We start from the raw sequence: 20582 nt of genomic DNA, 5'->3' as shown, positions 1-20582 counted from the left end.
TTTAAATAATATATTTAAAAAAATTAAAGTTATTAATGAAACTTTATATATAATAATAATAATAATAATAAAAGAATAAGAGATTGCGGAGCATAGAAGGAAAGCAAGATAGGAAGGACGAAAGTCGCAGGGGAAACAGAAGACGTGCAGGAGAAGAGGGGTCGGGGTGGCCGCACACGGCGGTGGGCGAGAAAACCGCGGTGGTTTTATTTATTGTGCCACCAGCCGACAGGAAGCGGTTTCATTCCCTTTCCTGTCCCCGAAAAAAAACAGCTCTAACCCACAGCACACAATATTTGTGGTAAAAACCACTAAACCTCCAAAACCGCAATTTTCGCTCTCTAGATTTTCTTCGGTAAGTGGTTTATTTTTTGTCCGTTTCCGAGCAACCCCACGACGACTGACTTCCACCACCGACCTCACACCAAGACGCTACACTACTCCAACTCAACAACCCTTCACTACATTTTATTTTTATTTTTTATTAATTAAATTTTATTTTTAAATCTCGTAATACCAAATCTGAAACTGTAACGGTCTAGATCCACCGCTAACATATATTGTCATCTTTGGGCTTCCCTTCAACGCTTTAAAACGCGTCTGTTAGGAGAAGGTTTCCACACCCTTATAAATGGTGATTTATTCTCCTTCACAACCAATGTGGGGACATCACAAATGATATTAAAGTCAGACACTGGACGATGTGTCAGCCTTTTCGCTGTTCCCCGAAGGAGGGTACACACGAGGCGGTGTGCCAGTAAGGACGCTGGGCCCCAAAAGAGTGAATTTGGGGGCGATCCCACATCGATTGGAGGAAGGAAAGAGTGTCAGCAAGGACACTAGGCCTCGAAGGGGGGTGGATTGTGATGTCCCACATTGGTTGGGAGGAGAATAAACCACCATTTATAAGGGTGTAGAAACCTTCCTCTAACAGACCCATTTTAAAGTCTTGAGGAGAAACTTGAAAAGGAAAACCCAAAAAACACAATATCTACCGGCGGTGGATATGATATATGAAATGATAGTTTGAATTTATTTAAATCTTAAGTTTATAAATACCATGTTATTGGGCCTATTGGGCTCTATTTGAAGTCAAGCCCAAATAATTGTCGAACTGTTGGGCCTGTTGGGCTTTATTGTTGCGCGCCTATTCTCCCGCGTCCCATTCGTCTTGAAGCTGCGTTGCTACGTTCTTCCTTCATTGTTTGCTCTCTTCTCCTGCTCTCTTCAGGTGCATTGGTTACGTTTTCTTTCTTTTTCTCTTGGACTTTTTTGTTTCTTCAATGACTATGACGGTTTTGTTCGTCGGCAAAATGGTGTTATCATTGATACGGAGTTTTGTAAGTTCTCGAACTTTAAAATATTGTTGATTCTTGGATTGGAATGGAATAGTTGCGATTATTGATGTGGATTTCTTTTGTTGAGAACTTCTTTGTTCTTTGTCGTTGTTTTTTTCGATTCTGATTTTTGTATTTTTTGAACTATGAGACATCGAAAGAATTTGTATTCTACTCCGTGAGTGAGAATTGTTTTATTTGTTTCGGCTCTTTGATTTGTAATCTTCTCGACTGCGAAGGCTTAACTTGTACGATGTTTTGTTTGATCGTCTGTGCTTTCTGTTTTTATTGATTTTTAGATATATGGACTCTGCTGGAGGTCTGAGTTTGCATCCGTCGCACCGTTGTAAAACTATTAATCTGATCTGTGATAAAATGTTTTCGCTCTCGATGCACTTGAAGTTGGCTATCTATTTTTATTGGATTTTAATTTGTTGCTTGTGCTTATTGTGGAGTTCATAGCTTTCTGTTTGCATTTTTCAAGCACTTGAAGTTTATATAAATTTTACAGATGAGAAATTCCCAGGGAGTTCATAATGTTGCAATGGAAAAGGATTGCAGTTTGCTTCAGTCTTCTGATTATTTTGATGCTCAACTTATCACTTTAGGATGGCAACAGGTATATGCCTATTTTATTCGTACTTTCTATGAGCCTACATACTTAAATACAACATTTACATAGGGAATAATTTGTGATAAGCTGATCATGCTTTACTCATCTTATCAAAATTTGTTTAGTGATGTAAAGGGATTCGTATGCCTAGTTTAATCATTCATCATCTTCATAAACACTGAAACATCAATTTGTTCTAAGATCCAAAAGTAATATATCCCCACTTTTTAGTTTATGAATCTCTCTTTAGTTTCTTCTACTATAAAATGTCTACATGTTAATCTAGGAGAAGATTAAGAAAACCAAGTTTGCAAATAGTTGGTAAAAGAGAGAAGACATACTCGTGTTAAGCAATGTTGTTTATGTCAATGGAGGTCAATTTTTTTTCTTACTATATTTCCAATTATTTAACGCTCAAGTTGTTGCAGTGATTAAATTTTCTTCTTCATGCTCTTGAATCCTTTTCACTAGAAAGAAGAATAAGTTGAGAAATAGTTGCATGGATTATTCGGTAGCTATGTTATGACCTTCGTTGATGCCTTTGAATGTTGACAACTGCTAACTTCAGTCACAGTTATGTCCCTTTCTATGATTATTCCTTCTCCCTTCTTAATTACTAAGAACTTCCGTGGTTACTAGTGGAGAAGCGAATTTTTTTACACCCAATACGCAACTCGGTGCCTGAACGACTTTAACGTATGGAAAAAGTAAAATAAAGACAAACAAGTTATGTCACTCCCGATTATAAAGCTACTTGCAAAGAAGCCCTCGACTCTTGAAAATGTAGAACTGTGCATTGGTATACAGAAGTTATACGAGTCTTTTGGGTGTTGGCGTTCGCATCTCTTGTTTTTTTATACTTAATGGTTTTCTACCTTGGGCAGGCTGTGGACACGGAAGGAGAAAGAGATTGCAATTGCCACCCACAGCCTGTTCTTATTTGAGCTTCTGAAGGGTTTTGGAAATGACTGCCATCCATCTATAAAGAGCGAAATCTGCAAATAGTAAGCATTACCCTGATCAGAATGGCAACTTCTAAGTCAGCACAACTAGAAAAGACTTATTCAAAAATCAGCTTGCACCAATAAAAAAGAAATCGCTATGGATCATAGACAATTTGACGTACAAAATCAGATGCAGTGGTTTTATTTGGAGTAAGTGATTTCACCCAATTCAACTCATTATTTGCAGTATGAAGGGATCAGGTTCATCATGGACCAATTACCCTGGCAAAACTTGAGGAAGAAGCTACAAGTTGCGTAGTAGCTTGAAGAAGGTAAAGCTTGTGCTGTTCATTTTCTCCTCTTATGGGAACACCATAAATGTCGTCTTCATCGCTAATTGTATCAGTAAAGGTTCTTACTCCTTTAGTTTATTCCATTATTTGGGGAAATGTTACTCCAATGAAAGCCTTCAAAATTCAATTAGGCATGAATTAGGTCAGTTCAAGCCTGCAATTTGTCAAATGATGGAGCTTCTCAACTAAAATTTCCATGGCTTCATATCTCGGAGGTACATATTTCTGTTCACATTTCATTAATTATAGGGACCTGTACTCTTAATTCTATCTGAAGTTAATAAAATTTGTCTTCCATGTGTAAACTTCCTATTTTTGATATGATCAAATTAGAATTAGAGAACGAAAAACTCAGACCTACCCTTCTAGTTCTGTCGGTGCTCGGGCCAACCTAGCCTTCTCTACATTGGAATGTCACCATTTTGTGGAGCCAGAAGTTTTATATGAAATGGCAAATGTGGCATTAAGAAGTCTTTGGAAATAACAGTACTCTGAACATGGGCTGAAAGAAACGGTTACCTTTGACCAACCCAAAATCCAAAACAAAACCCATCGGCGTATGATGCTCTCTAATGGCATGGCTATCAAAATTAGTGTAACAAAGCTAAGCTAAGCTGAAGTAAATAATAAATCATGATCCCATCATGAAAAGAAACACAAAGCCAATGATAACTGCAAGGATAAGGACGAAAACAGCCATCATAATATTAATACCACTGGACTTGCTGCTTGAAGTTGCATTACTGCTGGTTCTCGTGTCATCGTCTCTGTTTTTCTTCTCTAATGAAGGGAAGGGTACAGCCACATCCCAAAATGATGCTGCTGAGAGGGAAAGAGCCTCCTTTTCTGGTTCAAGAACTGTCGTCATGTCCATTGATGCTTCCATGGACATTAATTCGGTACAGTGTTCTTTTAAAATCTATAATGATGTTACAAAGACCTAAGTTAGCAAATATAATTTACTTCCTAAGAAAAACTTCGATCTCGAACGTAACTTAAGAGTAAAAAACAAGCAAATACAAGCAGCAATGACAACAATTGCAAGGGAAGAAAATAAAGAAAGAAAGGGGGGAAAAGGTCTGAAGTACAGACCGCAGTGGTCTCAGATGGTTGCAAATAGTCGCAGATGTAAATGTCTGCCAACCAAGGAACAAACACTCTTCGGGGAAATGAGAGGTTGCACTGTTTCCTGCACTCAGAAGCATTGAGGAACAATAGTCAAGATCCACCACCAGAAAATGCAAATTTCAGACCACGCCCACTAAAATATGCAGTCCAAAAAGGATGGACATTTGAATGAACGAACCGATACTAGCATCAAGAAAATTAAACGCTCGTAGCGAAAGGAAATGACCTAAGTCTATATCTCCCTTTCTGGGTATACGCCAAACGCCATTCATCTATTATGAATACATCCAAAAGAACAGCATCATCATCATCATAGAGACATTCATCTATTATAAATTCTTGTTTGTTCTCTTTTTTAAAAGTAGGATCCACAATCACAAATTTTAGACCAAAACTTGTAGTCAGAGGTTCCAGTAAAAGAATTTGGTTAATTATGGCAATCTATCCTTTAATGTATAACCCGCGTACCTCAACGAGTGAAGGAAGAGCTGAGAAACATGCTCTGATGCCACTTCATTTGCATCCTCATGAACGTCCTGTGCTTCCTTATCTGCGTCAACCTCATCGCATATTATGTCCAGTCTACTCTGTAAACTTGTGATGATATCTCCCTGTGAAGAAAAAACACGTTTTCACAAAATAAGAAGCAAATGTTAATGCATTATACAAAGTCCCAACAGTTTCGATCTTTATATAGTCTAACAACAAAAGTTGTCCCACAATTTGAATGACTTTCAAGTAATGACCAGTCACAATGTAAAGGTGATTATCACTAAGAAGACAACTTCACCGCCTTTTGTGATTAAAGACGAGCAGAAAAAGTGAGCCAGCACATTCATTAACAGCTTGTTGCGATCTCCAGAGTTATGAAATGCATTAAGTAACAATTGTAAGGTGAACCAGATAGACGAACTTGGGAGTAATAATTGAAAGCAAAATTTTCACAATCAATTTTAAGAAACTGCGACCAGTTATGAAAATTTTGAAATCAGATTGGGGGAGAAAGTGGTTCATAGTCCATCATTAATCCTTACAGCCATTCGAAGAACAAATGGGAGGAGGTGCTTTTCTTTGTAAAATAAGTGGAAAATTAGAGAGGGTGGATTTTGGAGAATATTATTTCCATTGAATGAAGTAATAGTAAGGCGGTAAAGACCTCTTTGAATTATGAAGCAACAAGACACTGTTAACAGAGAGGATGAGTTCAAAGGAAGGATCTTACGAAGCAACAAAAGTCGTCCATAGCCAACGGACATAATCAGAACAATGGGGAAAAGAAAATTGTAACAGCTCAAGCTCACCGCTAGCAGATACTGTTCTCTTTGGGCTTTCCCTTCCGAGCTTCTCCTCAAGATTTTTAAAACACGTTTGCTAGGAAGAGGTTTTCACACCCTTGTAAAGAATGTTTCATTCCCCTTTCCAACCGATGTGGGATCTTACAAAAATAACAGTTACAAGATGGTACAAGCAGTTTAATGAGGGGGAAAGAACCATCAAAGGCTTACGGTGGCGGGCGGGAGAAACGAGTGAGAATGTGTGGAAGGAGGAGAAGTTAAAATTATCTCTACTCAAAAGGTGTATTTCTCTGGTGGAAAGATACTTTGAGGTAAATCTTCCAGTATCTTTAAGTCCATCATTCAATTGACAAATTGAACACTTCATAAATTTCATTAGGGAAATCAGATATCAGCTCATCACATAACAAGGCCAAGGAATAGAAAGTACAGAACTTTTATGACTTCAATTTAACAGGCAATAGAAGATTTTCACCTCGAAGTCAAAGGACGTAAAATTAAACATTGGAAATGTTACCTTAATTTCCGTTACAGCTTCGGAAACGGGTTCTTTTGAATTCAAATAAGCAAAAGAACAAACCGAGCCTCTAAAGACAATGATACCATCAACCTCTTTTTGTCTGCACGCTGTACAAAAGAAACTTTAAGAAAAAAATTCATCAAAGAAAAGAACCACAAGGAACATTTAAACAAAATAGAGCCAGTAAACCTTCAAGAGACGTATCTTTCAGGAATGGTAGGAGTAATTCAATTTCATGCAAGTCTCCTAAAGTAGAAGGGGCACTAACCACCTAGTAAGAACGAAGGAAAACAATGGAGATCATAAATCATCTAAACCAACGCAATGAAAGAACTATAAATAATTTAAGGAGAAATTACGTTTTTGGTCCCCGAGTTTTTAGGAATAGGTTCGTTTGGTCCCTAAAGTTTCAAATTCTACCTTTTTATTCCCTAAATTTAGACTTGTCACTAGGTCTAAAAAAATAGAACAAAAAACGTTAAAAATAATAAAAACTTAAGAACTAAAAAGGTATTTTCCCATAATTTAAATAGAACAAAAGGTGCTCAAAGCTAGAATACACAAACCTATTACTCGAACCTCTTTCGTAGGACTAAAAAGATGCATTTTAAAACCTCATGGACTAGACGAACCTATTCCTGAAACCTCAAGGACCAAAACGGTAATTTCCTCAAAATTTACTCATAGGTTTGCACAACAGAATTGTTCTACTAACCAGATTGCCATCAATCATGGCCTTTGCATCTTTTAGAACATCAGCTTGAATGGAAATTCCATTACGAATTACATCTATTAATCTTTGGACATTTGATGCCCTCGAAACAGGTAACCTGGCGAAAAGTACCAAAGCACACAGAAAACGAAATCAAAATATAGCACTGAGAGATACATTCAGGATTGTTGCAAAATTTATAGGAGACAATACGGAGCATAAAATTAAAGAGATACATTTAGTTAATGAGTTTTCATCTTTTTGTCTTTTTAGTCTTTCGAGTTACAAACCTTACGATTCCTAAGTTTTTTCAATTTAGCCACTACCAACCTCATGTATTCTTCCTTTCCCTCCATAAACCCATAAAAAAAATCTCTGCAAACTTCTCCTCTCTCCTTTAGCTGCACTCAATATGTGCAAAATGCTGGGATCATAAAGAGCCTTCTCCCGAAGAGTGAACTTTACAAGGGTGCTGGAGCATTAAGGGCAGTGCGAGTTCCGTGGGGTGTTGGTATAAATTCTACATACATAGGGGGCAAAAATACAATAGGATATACTTTCCAACCCACACTCTCTACACAGCTCATAAATGACCTCCCACCTCACGAAATGAGACCCTCCTTGGCTCCCACTTAAAATTTACTATAGAATGGCTTGTGACCACGTTGCTTGGGATTTCATGCATAAGAAGTGTGGAAAAGAGGCATGGACAAAGGTTTAGTAGAATTGCTCAAGATCTTGGATCTAGAATTTCATGCTCGGGATTCTTGAACATGACCAGTTCAAGTCAAGTTCTTGGATCTAGAATTGCTCGAGATCAACAAACTTCTTCCTCTGGGTCAATAAGGAGCAAGATTCCTACAACAAGAAGAACAAAATGTGGAGATCCCCTATCCTTTTCTCCGTGGTGGTATACATTTGTAACAAACGTTTGCCTAGAAGAGGCATGGTCAAAGGCTTAGTAGAAAGGTTCATCATTCAGATAGAGAAGCTTGTTTTTACTCACTTGTAATTTGTTAATGATACCGTTTTCTTCACTCCGAGCAAGGAGGATTCTTTTATCGACCTTAATAGGATTTTATAGGCCTTCAAGACTATTTGAAGCCTTAAAATCAATGCAAAGAAATGCTCCTTTGTTGAGGTTAATTTGGATACAAAAGCTGTATAGGTGGGCTCACTTGGTGAAGCGTGAGGTTTTTTTTCAAGGGGTAGAAGGTTCACATTAATACATTACCTTAGGCTGCGAGCAACAAAGATCGACATTAAAGTATCTAATAGCGTCGTTAGAAAATAAAAGTGGGGATGATATAGTTATGCAAGTTACCTCATATCGAAGTTGTATATACACTTATATGTCTGAAGTGATGTTAAGACCCTTCCCATTTTAAAATCACAAGGACGCAGGCTGTTTGATGTGAGATTTGATGTCAAAAAGAAATTTCGACATGTCCACCTGCCAAACTTGTTTGTCAGCACATCAAAAGTTTCTTGGCACTATGACTGTTCTAGAAGGAAGGGAAGTGAATTAAATACATGAGGATTTTGATGTACACACCTCCTTGGACTATAACAGATATGAACCAGGAGTCTTTCCTCTGAGTCAATGACTGAAAGTGGCGCTGCTTCTGCTACAGCCTTTACAGCCTGCAGGAAACAATACATTAGCATTTGATGGTCTCCCAACAGAACGTAGAAAATTGAAAAAATCTTCAATCCACCATAACACTGATTTTGGTTGCAGTTAGCTCAACGCTCAAAAGACTCCTCCCGATACGAAGGTTCCGACTCAAGCCTCTCCAAATCATCAATAGCTAACTAATGGAGAAATTTCAAGAAAGAACCGTCGCAAAAACCCCTCAATAGGTCATTCATTAATCTATGAGAAGCTACTCATGTACCAGCCCAAATCCACCGCTAGCAGATATTGTCCTCTTTGGGCTTTCCCTTCCAGGCTTTCCCCCAAGGTTTTAAAACGCGTCTGTTAGGGACTCTTATAAGCAATGCTTCGTTCTCCTCTCCAACCGATGTGGGATCTCACAATCCACCCCCCTTGAGGCCCAGCGTCCTCGCTGGCACACTGCTCGGTGTCTAGCTCTGATACCATTTGTAACACCCCAAGTCCACCGCTAGCAGATATTGTCCTCTTTGGGCTTTCCCTTCTTTCCGAGCTTCCCCTCGAGGTTTTAAAACACGTCTGTTAGGAAGAGGTTTCCACACCCTTAGAAGCAATGTTTCGTTCTCCTCTCCAACCGATGTGGGATCTCACAACTCATCAGTCCATATACTTGAATGAGTTACAAATAAATCAATCTATTATCTACAACACTCAAAAGATGGACGAGTAATTTTTGCCCAAAAGAAGGAAAATGGACCCTACATCACAAGGTAAGCTCTGTAACCTTTCTAAAACTACATGTCGAACGGGGTGACAATGATACCTGGCAAAGCATTAGGGTTGAATTCTTAACCGCCGTTTCACTAGCCCATACATAAACGCCAATCACCTTCACACCTCCCGGTAGCATTCGCCGGACCTGGAATGAAAACGATCAACAGACCTCTTTTGCAAATTCGGATCCCGAAAACATAATTCATAGCACAAGAAATGCATTATATCCATTAAGACTATCTTCGTAAATTAAGTATGAAAAACAATTGAATCCACCTGGCGAGCGTGTTCAGCAACCCAATCCTTGTCGATAACCAAAGACGAGGAATCGACAGCCGGAGATTTGCCTTTCGATCCTTTCTTCTTATCGTCTTTAATGGCGCCGACGAGCGAACAAGCCGCCTCTCCGGCATCGTTGGGAGGAGTTGGGATCAAATCGAACACGAAACCTCTATCTAATGGAGAGCTAAGCCTTCCGATCACAAGGCCGATCTGTGAACCAAGCAAACCACGATTGACAATGAGAAAAACGTAAAGGAATGGACGGAAGAAGAGGAGAAATACCTCCGATGGAATTGCGGACTGAGCGAGGCGATCCTCGACGATTGTGAGCCGAGATTCTTCTGCAACCACAGCTTTCACCATGATAGGCTGTGGCCGTGCTTCACCGGAGCAATTTGGATGCAACTATGAAGAAGCTAAAGAAGAGAAGATTGCCGCGAGATTTAGCCTCAATTCTAAATGTTCTTCACCCTTACCCGCCAGTAGTCGCTCGGTTCATTTCTTCCACTGTGTTTCTAGTTGACTGGGAATTTCTTATTGGAAGACCTAAAAAAAAATATGGTATTTTTCTATTTCACCAAATTTTTCAAAAAAGGTTTCCAATTAAGGGCTCTTCGGGTCCTTCTTGTTTAGCTAATATCGAACCCGACTCTCCACATGGCTTTAATATCACCATATGTTAGACGAACACGACTCTCCACATGGTTCGAGTATTCTTTGTTTATAAAAATATGATCATTCCCTAAATTAGCCGACGGACTTTCATCATCCAACAACTCCCCTCGAACAAAGTGCGCCTCCCCTTAATCGAGACTCGACTCCAAAAACATGATCATTCCCTAAATTAGCCGATGTGTGACTTTCATCATCCAACACCCTTTAATCTACGTTTAGGGCATGGCTCTGATACGACGTTAGACGAACATGACTCTCCACAATGGTATGATTTAATACCTTACTTATTTTATTAATATTATTATTTAGACGTATTTAAATTGAGTTTTTACTTTTATTTTATCAAATTACCAAATGTATTATATATATATATATATATAGAATTACAACCTTGTGTCAAGACTTATGGGCCAAGGGACAGTCTCAAGTAGACAGTTTCTATGGGGCGTAGGCCTATCAAAAGGTAACAAAGGCGTGCAAAGGTTTCCTCGGGCCAGACGGAGATTGGCCCTCGAGTGCAAAGGCAGAAGGGAGCTTGACTGCAAGACCCACCCGTCGAGCAGGGACAAAAGTCAGCCTTAGTGATCCGACAGTGCCGAGTGGAAGGGCCATTGCTCAACGGATAAAAGTTACTCTAGGGATAACATGCTAATCTTCCCCAAGAGCTCGCATCGACGGGAAGGTTTGGCACCTCGATGTCGGCTCTTCGCCACCTGGGGCTGTAGTATGCTCCAAGGGTTGGGCTGTTCGCCCATTAAAGCAGTACGTGAGTTGGGTTCAGAACGTCGTGAGACAGTTCGGTCCATATCCGGTGTGGGTGTGAGCGTTAGAGCATTGAAAAGACGTCTCCCTACTACCATATATATACATATATAATTATTGTAATTGATATCGTCACTAATGATTTTATTTTTAGTTTTTCAAAAAAATATCTGAAAATGGTATTATTTACTTATAAGTTCACCCAATAATTACGAGAGGTTGTCAATTTAGCTATTTAGGAAGGAATATTAATTAGCAAAACCCGCAAAACAAACAAAAATTAGTAAGTGAAATTCCCGAGCAACTTACGTTCTTGCCATAATTAATCCAACGTATATAAATCAATTTACTCGATCAAAGCGCCAACGTAACCGTTTCCCTCAATTCCTCACTCTGCAGATTCAGATTCCCTCTTCCACTCCACACTCCATTTCATCTACCAATCAAATTCTCCCTCCCTCACTCTCTCGTCCGCCATGGCTCCCTGCGAGATCGACTCTGAAGCGAACTCTCGCGAATGCGATCCCATCGACGACGACGACGAAGAAATTACGCCAATCGAACAGGTTCGTCTCACAGTCTCGACAGAAGACGATACTTCAATCCCCGTATGGACCTTCCGGATGTGGTTTCTTGGATTGATTTCTTGTGTACTCCTCTCGTTTCTCAACACTTTCTTCGGCTACCGTACAGAGCCGCTCGTCATTTCGATGATCTCCGTTCAGGTCGCGACGCTGCCGATCGGAAGGTTTATGGCGAATGTTCTTCCGACGACGAAGTTTCGGATCCCTGGATTTGGAGACAGAGAGTTCTCGCTTAATCCAGGACCGTTCAATATGAAAGAACATGTCCTGATTTCGATTTTCGCTAATGCCGGTTCTGCTTTCGGAAACGGCGCCGCTTATGCAATCGGAATAGTCGATATTATAAAGGCGTTTTATCATCGGAAAATCTCGTTCTTAACCGGTTGGATTCTTGTTATAACGACGCAGGTAATTTTCTTGAATTCGACGGACTTACTAGAACTGTTGAGTTCTTGAAGTCGGAACGAGTCAACTCAGTTACAAGAACTTTTAATATATTTTTCGGATATTTGGAGCAGGTTATGGGATATGGATGGGCCGGTATACTGCGGAAATACGTTGTGAATCCTGCACATATGTGGTGGCCGAGCAGTCTGGTGCAGGTCTCTCTGTTCAGGTCAGAAACAACGATTCTGTTTTCAGCTTGAATTTCCCACTTCTTTAACTTTGTTTGCATATGTTAGATAAACACTTACTCTCATTTTGAGTTTCATTGAGCATAAGCTTCAAAAAATGAAAATAGTATTTCAATACCTTTCCTCAAATAAAGTAGGTTTTCTTTAATCGAGGCTTGACTCATTTTCTTTTCGAGTTTAAGTCATTTTTTTTACCATGCCTACTCCTTTTCTTTTAGAGTCGTTATCCGACATTTGAAGATTCTATTGATATAGCCAATTTAGAGCATGACTCTGATACCATGTTAGATGAATACGACTCTTCACAATAGTATGATATTGTTCCCCGGAACATAAGCTCTTGCAACTTTGCAATGTTGAACTCTATCAGAAATACATCTAATATATATATATATTATTATTATTATTATTATTTGTTAAAGATTTAAGGACAGATATGAAATATATATACCGGACTAAAAATATAAATTAGGAAATCAAATTATGCATACACTTTCATTTAATTTTTTATTATTTATGTTTCTTTCTTTAAAACAGAGTATTATTTTTCTTCAGATGTTTCAATATTATATATATATATAATTATTGAATATTAGAGTGCAATATAACATTATTACAAAACATTTTACCAGAGTTTTTGGTAATTTGATTTTTTTTACTTTCTTTTATTATTTGTTTCTTCCCGAGGGTGGGTGCCGGGTGGGGTTGTATGGAATTGCATGCATGCCACGTGTTAAATACTACATATTGATATAATTTTGTTTTGAATTAAATAACAATCATTCATGTTTACTTGGAGTTGAAAGAATTTAATAATTAATTAATTTTAAAAAATAATTTCTAAGATAAAATCTTATATATATTCTACTATTTTGTTTGAAATGTGGATTATTTCATCCATAATTAATTGAAGTCGCTAATATATAAAATTCTAGCTGTCATGAAGCTTTTCATTTCAATGTTTTACATTAAAAAAAAAAAAAATCAAATTTATTAAATGTTTTACTAAATATTTATTTATTTATTAAGAAAAAAAAGAGTATTCTTTCGCTTCCTAGCTCTCTTTGATTTTTTGGCAAGTTTTCTTTATTTAAAAAAAAAATTATCTCCTCTCTCCGTGTGTGGTCGGAGAAATTATTTAAAAAGACTATTACAGACGTATAAGAGTGAACTTTAAAAGTGATTTGGATCTATATTATTATTGAGAATGGTTGAGAGGGAGTCTCACGTTAGCTAATTTAATAAATGATCACGAGTTTAAAAGTAAGAACCCTAAGCAAAGTCACTGAAGCTTATGGTCAAAGTGAAAAGTAGTGAATCCTAACCTATTATATATATTAAAAAATTGGTAAATTTTTGAAGCCAGGTCTAACTTTATTCATCAAATTCTTTTGTGGTGCACAGAGCCATGCACGAGAAAGATGAAAGCCGGATGTCAAGAGGCAAATTCTTCTTGATTGCACTGATATGCAGCTTCTCTTGGTACGTAGTCCCAGGTTATCTCTTCCCAACTCTGTCAACCATCTCATGGGTGTGCTGGATTTACCCCCGCTCCGTCACAGCCCAGCAGCTCGGCTCTGGCATGCGCGGCCTCGGCCTCGGCGCCTTCTCTCTCGACTGGTCCGTCATTGCCTCTTTCCTTTACAGCCCTCTTGTCAGCCCCTTCTTCGCCATTGTCAATGTTGCCGTCGGCTACCTTGTCATCATGTACATTTTGCTCCCAATTGCCTACTGGAAGATCAATCTCTACAATGCCAAAAACTTCCCCATCTTCTCCTCTCATCTCTACAACGCCCAAGGTCAGATTTATAACGTGTCCGCCATTGTGAATGACAAGTTTGAAATTGACATGGCGGCTTACGAGAAGCAGGGGAGGATCAATCTCAGTGTGTTCTTTTCACTTTCATATGGCATTGGTTTTGCTGCTATCGTTTCTACACTCTCTCATGTTGCCCTGTTCAATGGAAAGTGAGTTCTAATTGGTAAAATGCCCTTGCGCCTGATGTTTTGTCCTACCATCTTTCACTTAATTTTAGATTGCATAGATCATATATGAGTTGGTTTTTGCAGGGAAATATACCAACAGTTCCGGGCTTCTTATAGAAGTAAAGAAGATATTCATACAAAATTGATGAAGAAGTATAAGGATATACCCGCTTGGTGGTTCCACATGCTTCTTTTTTTGTCCATTATTTTGGCCCTTGCATTGTGTATTTTCATGAAGGATCAGATCCAAATGCCGTGGTGGGGACTCATCTTTGCTGCGGTTCTTGCTTTGACTTTTACCCTGCCCATCAGTATCATTACTGCCACTACCAATCAGGTATCATCAACTTTCTACTTTCAATCCTCATTATGCATTCGTTTCTTTTTCCTCCCACCCATTTAAGAGATTTTACATCCAAACAAAACATTATTTATTCTTTATTCTTTATTCTTTATAAGGATGTGAAAACGTCTTCCTAGCATACATATTTTAAAAATCTTGAAGGGAAGTCTATAGGGGAAAACCAAAGGAAGACAATAATTATTAGCAGTGGGTTTGGACCATTATAAGTGGTATTAGAGCCAGATGCCGAGCAATGTGCCAATAAGGACGGTGAGCCTCGATAGGGGTGGACACCAGTCGGTGTGCTAGCAAGGAAGATGGTGAGGCTGAAGGGGGTGGACACTGGCGGTGTGCCAGCGAGAACACTAGGTCTTAAAGGGGGTGAAGGACGGTGAGCCCCTAAAGGGGTGGACACCAAGCGATGTGCTAGCAAGGAAGGATAACGAGCCCTGAAGAGGTGGACACTAGGCGGTGTGTCAGCGAGGACACTAGGTCCAAAAGGGGTGGATTGGGAGATTCCATATCGATTGACGAAGGGAACAAGTGCCAGTGTGGACGCTAGGCTCCAAAGGGGCGGATTGTGAGATCCCACCTCGGTTAGAGAAGGAAACATTCTTTATAAGGGTGAATAAATCTCCCTCTACCAAGAAGAAATTCGAAAGTGAAAACTAAAAAAAAAAAAACCATATGATAAAGTTAAAAATAAATAAATTGAATGGGAGATTTAGAGAAGATTAGAATTTGATAGATAGATCTTCTCTGAAATTTAGTAACCCGTTACTACACATTCATTAACACGTGGATAACTAACTGACAATATGTCACGAACTCGCTTTATTAGTAGCTTCTTTTATCAAACCATAGAGATAGAAAATTTTAAAACAAAGCTTATCGTACTCTTCCATTTCAAACTTCAAACGATGGCTAGCTGAACTAACATCATTGTCCCTCTTCTTGATCCTGTGGCAGTCCCCAGGGCTGAACATAATCACGGAGTACCTGATGGGTATTATATTACCAGGAAGACCAATAGCCAATGTCTGCTTCAAGACATACGGATATATAAGCATGACACAGGCAGTCTCCTTTCTTAATGACTTCAAGCTCGGCCATTACATGAAGATACCACCCATTTCTATGTTCATTGTTCAGGTAACATCATCCCATATTTCTATGATGGTATAATATTGTTTACTCAAAGCATAAACTCTCGTGATTTTATTTTTTGTTTCCCTAAAAAGCCTCGTGCTAATGAAAATTTATCTCTTACTTATAAACTCATAATCAATCTCTTAATTAGCTAATGCAGGATTCCCTCTCAACAATCCTTAACAATCCTCCCATTGAACAAAGTATACTATAGAGCCTCTTCTTAGGTCTATGTAGCCCTCGAACAACCTCCCATTGATCGAAGTTCGACTCATTTCTTTGGAGTCCTCAAACAAAATACACCATTTGTTCGACACTTGAGTTACTTTCGACTATTCCTTCGAGGTTATCAACTTCTTTATTCGACTAAGTTAAGAGTATGACTCTGATACCATATTAAGAATCATGAAACTCCACAATATTATTATGATATTGATCGACTCTGAGCATAAGCTCTTATGGCTTTACTTTTGGTTTCCCTAATAGACCTCCTGCCAATGAAGATCTATTTGTTACTTATAAACTCATGATCAACTCTTAATTAGCCAATATGAAAACCCCTCCCAAGAATCCTGACACTTTACATGTTTCAATTTGACCCGATTATTTTATTTATTTTATTAGAAAACCACTCTGTTAGCAATATCAGTTATAATGCCATAAAAACTATGAATATTAATTCTAACATTTAAAAATTGTAAATTAACTTTATTTTGTAATAATTCTTAGTGCGTAGGAACTCTCGTGGCCGGGACAGTGAATATGGGAGTAGCCTGGTGGCTACTGACCTCCATAGAAAACATCTGCCAGGACCAAATCCTTCCTCCCAACAGCCCGTGGACCTGCCCGGGTGACCGAGTTTTCTTCGACGCTTCTGTAATTTGGGGCCTCGTCGGTCCCAAGCGAATCTTCGGCTCCCTCGGTAATTACGCCGCTCTCAACTGGTTCTTCATCGGCGGCGCTATTGGCCCCTTCTTGGTTTGGCTTCTTCAAAGGACCTTCCCCAAACACAAATGGATCTCCCTCATAAACCTTCCCGTCCTCCTCGGCTCCACCGCCGCCATGCCGCCGGCCACCACCGTCAACTTCAACTGCTGGATTTTAGTCGGTACTGTCTTCAATTTCTTCGTTTTCCGGTACCGGAAACAGTGGTGGCAGAGGTATAACTACGTCCTCTCGGCGGCGCTGGATGCTGGATTAGCGTTCATGGGAGTGCTCCTGTATTTCACTTTGACTATGGAGGATCGAAGCGTGAGTTGGTGGGGCGCCGATGGCGAGCACTGTGAATTGGCGACTTGTCCGACGGCTAAAGGTGTTGTAGTTGATGGTTGTCCTGTTTTCTGACAGTCTTTATGTTCGATTTTTACATCACATTCTTATTTTGTTAGTGTTAGTTGTTGATGCAATGTTCTCTATGTGAAAATGTTCTTCTTCTTGTATGTTACATTTTTAATTGTATCTTAAGTAGATTATTTGCGAATGAACAGTTATCATCGATAGTTGGATTCATCAATTTTTTCAAAATTGTTTCGCTCTTCGTTAAATTAATCAACCGTAGTTAGATAAACGAACAAATATTGTTTACTTTAATTTGTTACGTATTGTTGTTTGCTGCATGATATTAGAACACGTATACTAGAGTGAGGTTGACTCGTTATGTATCACCGTCATTAAAATGCATCTGTTAGTAAGAGGTTTTCACACCTTTATAATAAATGTTTTGTTTCCCTCTCCAACTGATGTGAGATCTCACATCCACCCCCTACCAATAGTTATATACTGTGAGCCGTTGTTCCCCTCTCCAACTGAGACGTGAGATCTCACATTCACCCCCTACTAATAGTTATATACTGTGAGTCGTTGTTGTTACTCTCTTGCTTGCATATATAACACCTCTTTCAAAATCTCTGTACCCTCTAAAACCTTTTTCTTAAACCGAGGCTAGAGGCTCGAGCATACGTCGCTTGCCCATAGGTGACGTAAGAACGAATTAACTTAGCTCACCTATTGCTCGAAAGTGAGTGTCGTACAATCCTGCTGCCATCAAAAGTGCGATTGTGACAAGGTTCACCAATAATCTTTCTCTAATATCATTTCTTCCAAATGGTTTTAGTATAGGTAGTTAACTTCAATTTCTAATAACACGAGTAGATCAACGCCAATAAATAATCTATATTGGAAAATAAAAATTCCTTTAAAATGACTATTTAAAAAAGAATAATAATAATAAATAATAAAAACTCATAATATTTTTAAATGGTTATTTACTTACTTTCATAGCTTTTTAAAAACAGGGACCGATCCGTCAATTTGGCTAAACTTCAAAAGATTCCAAACAAGAATACTAAAATTAAGCCTTCCTTTTATTATTCACCATATTCAACACTCCAATTTACACCATCACCTTCCCAAAATGCCTTCATACCTTTAATAAAATGTCCATAATGATCATGTATTTATAAGAAAAGAATACATCTCCATTGATATGAAAAAGCTTATGCTCAAAGAAGACAATATTACATAAGATCGTGATTCCTAACCTTGTGTATATCGTAATTACCATATTCAAGAAAACATCAGTTTAAAAAAAAAGAAGAAGAAGAAGAAGATCTACTTGTTCTTAGGTAGCGGTTTAGAAGCCGAAACATATCGAGCAGAAAAGCCTCGACATCGTAGCTCTTCATCTTCATCATCCAATCCTTCATCGAAATTCTGAGCGTAACTCAAGGCGTCGTATCGGAATCCGCCGTTCAACGGCTTTGTGTCGCCGATACACGGATTATTCCCCTCTCTTTTCATCAATAAAAGCTTCAATTTCAAACGCCCCCAACACGACACTAACTCTTCGCTGCTCTTCTGCCCCTCCGATTTCTCCATTTGCAAAACAGCCCCTGTTCCTTTGCTAAGAAAGGCCTATAAATTTCTCCCTCTTTCGCTCTGTTGTGGAGTGGATACAATTGTGTGGTCGACGAAGGAATTGAGTGTTTTCAAAGAGACTGGGACGTTTGTCTGTTTCGATTTTTATAATTAATGACAATTTAATGTCTTTTTTTTTTTTTTTAATTATATTTATTTTAATTATTATTGTTTTCTTTTATTGTGTGATATTTACTTCTCCAATTTATTTCTTTTTTGAGAAAAGGCAATGAAATTTGTATTTATTTTATTAAATTAATTTTGTTTCTTTTTTTAAAAAATTATTCCCTTACTAAATGTACCAATTTCTTCTACCCTCCAATAAATTTTTATTCTCTCTTCTACTTACCAACTAAAAAAAATAAAGTTAATTATTTTAACTATTTTAATGCAATTAGATCATTATTAATTCCCCTATCCTATAACATCTGGTAGCGTATCACATGTTCATGTATAAATGAATAATTTTATGTCGTGTTTATTTTTTTTAAATAAAAGAATTTTTTTTTTTTATATTATAAAAATTTATTATTATATATTATTATATAAATAATAAATAATTGAATAATGACACTGGAGTTTGGATTTGATTGCATTTAGATCGATAGGTTTTCAAATTTGACAGTTTAATCCTTAAGGTTTGAAGAAAGTTTTTCTAGTTCAAATTTAGAGAGCGTGAAGTTAAGTTTAGAGTTCGTTGAAATTAAGACTAAGTATAACAATGATGTTGTAGTAGTTATAACCAATATGAATGTTCATAGATGGATGAAGTTTAGCAAATTTATGATCTTTAATCGTGATCGAAGCTGTGAGGCTAGACATGAAGCTATTAAAAACAAGCTCAACGTGTCTAGTAGGATTTGAGGAGAGAGAATAGTTATAGATGATAACATAGAACTTTTAGTCACTTTAGAGAAGGACGAGAATGTAATGACAAATATGATGAACTTCGTTATTGTAGACTACGCGTATAACTTCGTCACAAGATAGAAGGAATGTGTATCCCAATTAAACAAAAAACAGTCAGAATTTTAAATTACCAAAATAAACAAAATTGAACTATGAGGTCGAGGTCAACCCTAGTTTAATAAGTCGAGGCTGACCACAACATAAATCGAGAGCCCCATTAATTTAGAGAGGAGTAAATTGTGAAAAACTAAATAATATTAATTTTAATTTATATTAATCATGGAAAACATATTTACATTGTATGTTTTTTTACTATGAAATTATTATTATTTTTATATAACCGATTTCAAAATATATTCGACCATAAAAAAAATTAATTTCAAAATTTATTGACACCCAAACAATATTTTAATCCCTTATAAAAAATATAAATAAAAATTATTATTTCTTTTAGGAAAAGAAAAGCCCCAAGAATAGATATAACTTAATTTAAAAAAAAAAAAATCTATATAACTTATTTTTATTTTATTTTATATATTTTTTTTTTCTTAACAAGTTGATATATATATATATATATATATTTCCATAAGATTCTTTTTAGGCTCTGCGAAAAGATTCCTTTGCCCGATTGATGGACCACATGCAAGGACATAGCTTTTCAGAAGCGTCCAAGAAAGGGATTACGAAATAGAAATAACAGCCTGAAAATACAATACCAGAAACATTTACTCTCCATGGATTAAATAATAATTATAAATCAAACAATATTTTCTGAAATAATAAATATATTTTAACTGAATTGTTAGACGAACACGACTCTCCACAATGGTATGATATTATCCACGGCCTCGTACTAATGGAACAATGGTATGATATTATCCACTTTGATAATAAGCTCTCATGACTTTGCTTTGAGCTTTCTCAAAATGCTTCGTACCAATGGAGATAATATCTTATAAACCCATGATCTTCCACTAAATTAACTAAATAGTATTTCTCACTTATAAACTCATGATCTTCCACTAAATTAACCAATGTGAGATTCACTCT

At 37.5% G+C, this 20582-nt stretch overlaps 2 protein-coding genes and 1 long non-coding RNA gene across 4 annotated transcripts; 2 read left to right on the top strand and 1 right to left on the bottom strand.

Annotated features, from left to right (window-relative positions):
- Positions 1–1082: 1082 nt before the first annotated feature.
- On the top strand, positions 1083–2954 carry LOC147793374 (uncharacterized). Its single transcript, XR_015420016.1, has 3 exons — positions 1083–1340; positions 1849–1956; positions 2835–2954. It is a non-coding gene; the product is annotated as an uncharacterized LOC147793374 (long non-coding RNA).
- LOC111789253 (oxidoreductase, zinc-binding dehydrogenase family protein) lies at positions 2666–10106 on the bottom strand. Of its 2 annotated transcripts, XM_023669969.2 has the most exons (12): positions 9856–10106; positions 9568–9783; positions 9341–9436; positions 8458–8546; positions 8227–8355; positions 6906–7020; positions 6380–6461; positions 6188–6297; positions 4844–4986; positions 4340–4436; positions 3962–4166; positions 2666–2945 (listed from the first exon to the last, which is right to left on the bottom strand). In XM_023669969.2, exons 1-12 carry the CDS (start codon positions 9934–9936, stop codon positions 2887–2889), a joined length of 1422 nt encoding a protein of 473 aa, XP_023525737.2. In that variant the 5' UTR covers positions 9937–10106; the 3' UTR covers positions 2666–2886. The 2 variants fall into 2 exon arrangements, with proteins under 2 accessions (XP_023525737.2, XP_023525736.2); XM_023669968.2 differs by lacking the exon at positions 2666–2945 and having other exon boundaries at positions 3751–4166; positions 9856–10105.
- Positions 10107–11368: 1262 nt separating this feature from the next.
- LOC111787631 (oligopeptide transporter 4) lies at positions 11369–17216 on the top strand. The gene is made up of 6 exons (XM_023667650.2): positions 11369–12002; positions 12113–12210; positions 13634–14197; positions 14300–14552; positions 15528–15710; positions 16437–17216. The coding sequence occupies exons 1-6, from the start codon at positions 11487–11489 to the stop codon at positions 17049–17051; spliced, it is 2229 nt and encodes a 742-aa protein (XP_023523418.2). The 5' UTR covers positions 11369–11486; the 3' UTR covers positions 17052–17216.
- The last annotated feature ends 3366 nt before the right edge of the window (positions 17217–20582 follow it).

This window comes from Cucurbita pepo, chromosome 2, assembly GCF_057944985.1.
Source record: "Cucurbita pepo subsp. pepo isolate OVF chromosome 2, ASM5794498v1, whole genome shotgun sequence".
NCBI classification, from domain to species: domain Eukaryota; kingdom Viridiplantae; phylum Streptophyta; class Magnoliopsida; order Cucurbitales; family Cucurbitaceae; genus Cucurbita; species Cucurbita pepo.
The sequence above is the reverse complement of the archived record's forward strand: the minus strand, read 5'-3'. Positions and strand labels throughout refer to the sequence as shown.

What these genes read in the sequence shown, in the direction of transcription:
- LOC111789253 (XM_023669968.2), bottom strand. Translation starts at nt 9,936, where the DNA reads ATGGTGAAAGCTGTGGTTGCAGAAGAATCTCGGCTCACAATCGTCGAG. An exon ending in CAACCCTAATGCTTTGCCAG is followed by an intron (nt 8,547 to 9,340) that starts GTATCATTGTCA and finishes TGTTTCCTGCAG; the next exon opens with GCTGTAAAGGCTGTAGCAGA. An exon ending in CCATGATTGATGGCAATCTG is followed by an intron (nt 6,462 to 6,905) that starts GTTAGTAGAACA and finishes CGTTCTTACTAG; the next exon opens with GTGGTTAGTGCCCCTTCTAC.
- LOC111787631 (XM_023667650.2), top strand. Translation starts at nt 11,487, where the DNA reads ATGGCTCCCTGCGAGATCGACTCTGAAGCGAACTCTCGCGAATGCGAT. An exon ending in TTCTTGTTATAACGACGCAG is followed by an intron (nt 12,003 to 12,112) that starts GTAATTTTCTTG and finishes TATTTGGAGCAG; the next exon opens with GTTATGGGATATGGATGGGC. An exon ending in TTACTGCCACTACCAATCAG is followed by an intron (nt 14,553 to 15,527) that starts GTATCATCAACT and finishes ATCCTGTGGCAG; the next exon opens with TCCCCAGGGCTGAACATAAT.